We start from the raw sequence: 7,686 nt of genomic DNA on the forward strand, positions 1-7,686 counted from the left end.
GTAACTGTTGTTTTGCCTGTATTCAGTAATTAATTCATCCATTCATTCATTCATTTATATGCAGTTAGGAATTTTTTTTTTTAAAGGCCAATTCTCTCTCCCTCATGATTGCTTTGCTCTACAGTGACCATAATCACCGGGCACAATTTGGGTTGAGAATATCATTTTAAGCAGAAGCCAGTTAACCATGAAAACGAGACATGAAAATAAATACATAAAGTTTTTCTCAGGCAAGACCTATTCTTCTTCCTACCTTTGCTGGTCTGGTAGCCTATGCAGTGGGAGACTAGTAAGAGTCTTTTTCTTTGGTAATACTTTTAAACTCTTCAAACAAAGGAGACCATTCGTTTTCATTATTCTCTATCCACCATAAACAATCACTTTATATATGAGTTCGCTTTTCAAATACTACTTAGCCATTATCCAATTCATCTCTAAAGATGTATACCCGAGATTACTTACCAGGGGGAGAAGTCAGATGACGAACAGGTCTTGCTGGTTGAAGCGGTTTACCAATCAATTTTTTGGTTTCCATTATCACAAAGACCTTGAAGTTCCATACTTGAAGAGGGAAAAAGACATCTGATCTTTTTGACATGATAATCAAAATGCTTTAACAAATTTTATATATATATAAAATACATATACATACAACATACATATATATGTGTGTGTGTGTGTATATATATATACATATATATATATGTATATATATATACACATATAAAACCACAACACTCATTTGAAGATACCTACACCTTATAAGTTAAGGAGTTAAGGTGGAAAAAATCACAAGCCCTTAAAATAATATGTGACAATCTTTATAGCATCTGTCACGATGGAACATTCCCTCTTTTAAAACATTTTACTCCTTTAACTTGCCTGACTTTTCTTTTGGTTTCCAATACCTTTGACTACCTCTTCTAACTTCCTTAGCTTATTCCTCTTCCTTTCTCCAATGAAATTCAGGAATTCTTCCAAATTTGGCTTTGATCTTCTTCGTTGACCTGATCTACTCTCCTCATGATTTCAACTACCTATCTACGTGATAGACATGCCCTAATTTATACATATAGCACCTACCTCTCTTTTAAATCCCAGTTCTATTTTTCTAAAGATATTTCCATTTATATCTTATCACAGACACCTCAAATTCAACATATCCAAAATCAAATTCATTACTTTGACTCCAAAGATGCTCGTCCTCCTGTAGTCCTTAAAGTCTTCACCAACTCCATCAGACCAACTTTGGCTAAATAAGATCTAAAATAAAAGTCTCCACACCATTAGTCTCTTAATTCCTGTCCATTCTACTTCCAAACTATTTCTCAAATCTATTTTCTTCATTCTCGCCACTACTCTTTTGGTTCCACAATAACTCTGAATTCATCTCCCTGATCACTCAGTGGGATTTAAAAACTCCCTTGTCTCCCTATGTTCCTGGGACACAGAGATTATGCCCACATCATGGCATTAAGAACATTGTACTCTACATAATGGCTGTTTGTCTTCCATACTTGGCAAAAGTGAGGAGCAGATTCTGTAACTGAGGAACAATATTTTCATTCACCCCCCTTTCCCTGGCAACTAACAGTACCTGGACTGGATCCAAAGTAGGTGCTGAACAAATGGGTAAATATAACCTCTTTCTCTCCAAACTATGATCCCTTTACATACACACACCTGCTTAGAAAACATCAGTTCCTCATCACCTCCTGGATTACTCATAATAGAAACAGAGGCCAACATCCATGTGTCATGCAGAGTGAACTATTTACCTAAGTTATGTTATTTAAGATTCAGAACAACTCTATCAGTTAGGCACAATGAAGAGTGAAATCTCAGGTCTCAGGTGAGCCTACCTGTTGTTAATATTATGGCTCCAGCACCTAGTTATATAACTACGGAAAACAGTAGCCTCTACCTCCTAGGTTTGATGTGAAAACTAAATTATATGTATAAAGTATTAGCAAAATGTCTGGCACACAGTAAGAGCTCAATAAATGTTAGCCTCATTATTTTTTAATAATACTAATTTTACAGATAAAGCTTAGAGAAATTAGGTATCTTGCCCAAGATCCTGAGTCTAGAAAGTGATAGCATGCCATGTTCACGCTTCTGGCCAAAAAGAATCAAGAATCTCCCCAACCATTTTCCACCCCATACCCAGCCAGAACTGAACAGGTTCGTACCCTTATGTGCTCACAAAACAACCCTGTATCTACCCTCTTCCAATGTGGTATTTACTGCACTAGTCGCAATTATCTTTTACCTGACCATTAAATTACAGTTCTATCACACAGGTCTATCACCAGTGTCTACTACAGTGTCTAGAACACTGTGGGTGTTTAACAGATTGTTGAATTCACAAATGTTATTTTGTTTTACCATATACTTATACATTCCGGAGTTCCTTCACTCTCCCTGCTGCTCTTCTCCCAAAGTGCTATTCGTTTTTCAAGACCAACGTCAAGTTACTTGCTTCGAAAATATTCTCATGTCTCAACAATGACGTTAAATAAAATAGTTCACATGAAGCTTTCTAGTTCCTAACAAATAGTTGACAGTAAAATAACAATAATTTATTTTTCCTCTTCCACTGACCCCTACTGTATTTTATTAACTATTCTAAAATGTACCACAGTACATCTATTTCATGTGTTTGATTAGACCGAGTTAGCTGACACTGAAAAAACCGTATCTTATTTATCTTCGTATCATAGTACCTGCAACATAATTGGTTTTACTAAATAAATCTATAAATTTAAATACCTTCTAAATATAACTAAAACCTTCTGATGCCTGAATAGGATATAGCTTTTCAAATTATGATGCCTATTAAGACAAAACTAAAAATAAAATTCCACCTGACTTTATATCTGCTTATCTAGAGACAAATGTAACCATATGATTTTAAGCAGATCATTACCTAAATGACTGTTTCCCTAAGTATATAATAGGGTTAATAACTCCCTGTTAGCTCCAAAAACATACTTTTACCTATTTATAAATGCCTCGGGACATTTTATGCTAAGCAAAGTAAGTCAATCAGAGAAAGACAAATATCATATGATTTCACTCATATGTAGAATTTAAGAAACAAAACTGATGAACAAAGGGGAAGGGAACCAAAAAACAGGGAGACAAACCATAAGAGATTCTTAAATACAGATTAAAAGCTGAGGGTTGCTGGAGGGGTGTTCGGTGGGGGGATGGGCTGAATGGGGGATGGGCATTAAGGAGGCACTTGTTGGGATGAACACTGGGTGTCATATGTAAGTGATGAATCACTAAATTCTATTCCTGAAATCATTATTACACTGTATGTTAACTAAGTTGGATTTCAATTAAACAATAAGTAAAAAAAAAAATGGCTCTAGACATTACTCAAATGTTAAAATCATAAATTTATAAACAACTTCTCAAAGTTAGCACTGATAACTAAGTGCAAAAACAGTTACTTTTTTCCTGAAGTTTGGAGAGCCAGCTAGTATTCCTCATTAATACCTATGGAGCTTTTGCGATGTGTCTCTTAACTGGTATTTCAACATGGCTATTGGCAACCTTCTAAACAAAACTCATGCCGTCCGTACTTTTTGGCAATACAACTTTGATATAATAAGAAACAAGAAAAATCTTATAAGCATATGTAGCAAAAAAATATTTCAGACAAATATTTATTGAACATTTTCTATGTGGAAAGAAAATCTTAAATAAGGACCAAAAAGCAATCTAATGTTGTGTTATTTAATGTTTATCCTAGACATTTTAATTAGGACCCTAATACTAGCATGTAGTAACTTTCCATCCTGTTTCCCATATGAAACTAATGAATCAGAATACAATAGAGTACTTTGGCACACACTTTCTTGTTTTTCACTGCTCAGCTGAAATTGAGTTGATAGGTTGTAAAGTTTTTTCCAGTTGCTGAGCAATGCAAATCCACGGTATTCAAACTAGGGATTTTCAAGAGTTGGGGAGTTACAGAACTATTATATGATTTTGCAACACAAGTATATAAACAAAAAATAAAAGATCTTTTAGTATCGCCCACCCTTTCAATTTATAGTAGGAAAAATATAGCAAAGGCTCCAGATACATAAATTCCTATCAGTTAAGGAAATGAGAAAAGATGATGTCATATAGCATTTAATTTTTTAAGTAAACTGTGTCTGTATAGAGACACTGACATTATAGGGAATAAGTTTGGAATTCACAGTATACAACAGCATCATGTCTTAAACAGTGTTATTAATGGAAAAGGCAAGTATTTACATTAATTATTACAGTAATTATTATTGAAAAACTGAATCACAGGATTGAAATCTATGAAGGACAGGACTCCACAAACCAAAGCCTAACTCTCGGTTTAGGTCAAAAATCATAAAGATTTAACTACAAAAATATTATACAAAATAACTTCAATCTTAAACTAATGCCTGCTTCACTCACCCAATATAGAGCTCCAAAAGTTTCCTTTGAAGCTACTAATACTACCTAGGGTAGGCCTTTATGGTATCAACTGTTACAAAGGACAACACTTGCAGAAGCAAAAAAAAATCGTACTTAAAACACTGGATAACAAGTAGTTGGCCAATCATAGAGTTGTCTTTTAAACTATGAATATATAGCTTTGTGGTATATTTTTTAAAAAAGCATTTTGATCCAGTCTCAAAAATTTCATTCTATTAATACATGCTGAGAACTAGCTACTGAATAGTTTTGTTGTTTTTTTTTTTTTTTTCAAGTTTACACATAGTTAACAAATCATCTCAAAAATCCAACTGCCATCTCAGGAAGCTTCAGTTGCTATTCTACATCTAGCAATACTAAAGTATATCTTAGGTCCCTTTTCTGTTCAAAAAAAAAAAAAAATTCAAACTAAATATAAATCCTAAGGACCCACCAATGTCCCAGACCAATTGGGACATAATCTTACTATGCAACGTATGCCATTCATTTATTATTAAAACTCCATTTTTGAGGTCCTATTACATGCTAAATGCTTTACATATGTTATTTCATTTTGAGCCACACATTAAATACTGTAGAGAATCACTATTAGTCATCTTACAGATGTAAAACCTGATGCTCAGAAAAAGAAGAGAGATTCCCAAGATCACCTAGTATATATATGGCAAAAATGAGGATTTAACTATAAAGTTCATGCCCTTGTCTCTAAACTTGCATGTTTGGTAAGTAAAAGAAAGACATAGGACTCTCTACTATTCCATATGGACACTGCATATATGGGTTTTTTTTAAATGAATTAGAACATTTATACATAAATAGACTTGCTGAATAAACTAACATATATAAATAATTTCCATTGCCTCAATTTATAATTTTTCTTAGAATACTAAATAAATTACACGATTACTGTGCTTTCCTCATTCTGTAGACATACTATAACAATGCCAAACTTACCACAGGTCACAACTTAAGAAAAATACTATGTACTGTATTTAGAAGCTGGATACTAATAATTTCCAATTTAAATTCTCTATTTCTTTAGAAAATGCTGATGATTCTGCTGCAATTAATAAGATCATACAGATGAATGGATAAAGAATATGTGATATATATATATATATATATATATATATATACACACACACACACACACACTTATATATACACATATACACACAATGGAATATTACTCAGCCATAAAAAAGACTGAAATCCCCCCCCACTTGCAACAACATGAATGGATCTAGAGTATAATGCTAAGCGAAATATGCCAGTCAGAAAAATACAAAATACAAAATTTCACTCTTGTGGAATTTAAGAAACAAAATAAACGAACAAAGAAAAAAAAGAGATTAAAAAAAAAAACCCTACACCCTTAACAATAGAGAACAAACAAATGGTTCCCAGAGGGAAGGTGAAGCAGGGGCATGAGGGAAATAGGTGAATGGGATTAAGAGTCACTTATCTTAATGAGTAATACATGGAATTGCTGAATCACTATGTTATACACCTGAAACTAACATAACACTGTGTTAACTACACTGGAATTAAAACAAAAAGAAATACAATCATATAAAATTAAATAATCTGAGAAGTGGAAAGACCATGCCTTCATCTACCTCATGTATATGTCCCATGTGATAATCAGACAGGATTTAATCTCAATTTTCAACTTCAAAATACTATTATACTAAGTTAGGATTCCTTGAAACCAAATGCTCTTTGCAAGTAAACAGCACAGAATGATAAACTGATAGATGAAAATAATATAAAGGAAATACAGGGGAGTTAAGACATAAACCGATTACGACTTAGGTGATAAAAGATATTTTATATTCCACAAATCAGGCTGCCACACGAGAGAAAAATTTAAACTATCAAAAAGTTGTGAGAGCGTTCCATAAAATACTTTCCATTTCATACCTTCTCTTTAAAACTTACCAAAAAAAAAAAACTTTTTGGTCTGTGATGTACCTTGCAATACAAACAAAATTTAACACTTAGGTAGGATAAAAACTGTCCAGATAATGTGCACTTGTGGTCATAACTGATGTAACTGTCCTTTTCTTTAACTTTGCCTAAAATATCAGTAATTAAAACCTCTTGATACAAATATTGAATCATTATGTCGTAAACCTGAAACCGTTAGATGTCAATTATATCTCAGGTTTTTTTAATGGTGTATCTTGACTTACAACTTCTGCGAAATACCTTCAGTTACTTTCACGAACCATTTGATTCTGCGAATTAACCGTACATATGTTTCTTGGCTCTCTTTTTCCTATTGGGCTTTCTTTTTTATTGTCTGTAATTTAATCTAATTAATTATTGATTTACTGTTGAAATTTGCCTCAAATTAGTAGTGATGGTGCCAGGGTATGGGGGACAAAGTCTTCAAACCATCGCACCACCAAGGACCAGGTCCTGGGACAGAGGGCGCTATGTACTTACTTTTTTCTGGCGTTTTTGTTTTTTGTTTTAATTATGCCCTCAGCAGTGTAACTCTCCCTCGGCCCCTGGCCCCTCGCCCTTCGCCAGGTGTTCCCACAACAGCCACCACCCTTTCCTCCCAACGGGCTCGCCCCCTTAGCACTCTACCACCCACCTCGGGGGCCCTGGGGAGCCTTGCCGGGATTTGTCCCCCCCCGACCCCGGGGATCCCCTCCCTCACAACTCTCCCGGGGTCCGAGCTCCGAGAGGGCGCCCACCGCCTCCTCACACCCCGGGCCCGACTTCTGCCCCCCACCCCCCAGATCGGTTCATCCTCCCCAGCCACCTACCGCCTCAAGATCGGGGAGGATTTCGGGGCAGCAGCGTCGCCGCGCTCAACCCAAACGCGGCGGCCCAGCGCCCCGCTGCCCGTCGGGGAACGGCTCCCGCCGCGCGTCCGCTCGAGGCCGGGGGCGGCGGCAGCGGAGGCGGGGCCGACTGCGACTCCGAGGGGCGCGAGGCGGACAGGGGGCGGGGGCGGGGGCGGGGCCTGCGGTGCCGGGTCCGGAGCTCGGCCGCGCGGGGCCAGAACCGTTAAGCCGGCAGCGCGCGCGCCTCCCCGGGCGTGCTGGGCGAGCGGGGCTTCTGGCTGCCCGCGCGCAGTGCGGAGGAGGCCGGGGGTGGCCTCTCCGAGGTGCTGGCAGGCTCGCCCTGGACGGGGCGCGCCCGCATGAACAGCCTCCGGGACCCCAGTCGGCGGCCCTGCTCGCCGGAGACGGGGAG

The 7,686-nt window shown here is 37.3% G+C and overlaps 1 protein-coding gene across 2 annotated transcripts in view; it reads right to left on the bottom strand.

Moving 5' to 3' along the window:
* CUNH8orf88 (chromosome unknown C8orf88 homolog) overlaps positions 1-7,386 on the bottom strand; it is a 36,546-nt gene extending 29,160 nt beyond the window's left edge. Inside the window, exons 1-2 of one of the 2 annotated variants that reach the window (XM_019453426.2) lie at positions 7,254-7,386; positions 463-561 (exon numbers count right to left, since the gene is read on the bottom strand). In XM_019453426.2, the coding sequence (XP_019308971.1) occupies positions 463-535 (73 nt within the window). In that variant the 5' untranslated portion in view covers positions 536-561; positions 7,254-7,386. Of the gene's footprint in view, positions 1-462; positions 583-7,253 lie in introns of both variants that reach the window. The other variant, XM_019453427.2, reaches the window with a different exon arrangement.
* Positions 7,387-7,686: the final 300 nt, after the last annotated feature.

This window comes from Panthera pardus, unplaced genomic scaffold (assembly GCF_024362965.1).
Source record: "Panthera pardus isolate Hobbes unplaced genomic scaffold, ASM2436296v1 HiC_scaffold_7, whole genome shotgun sequence".
NCBI lineage: Eukaryota > Metazoa > Chordata > Mammalia > Carnivora > Felidae > Panthera > Panthera pardus.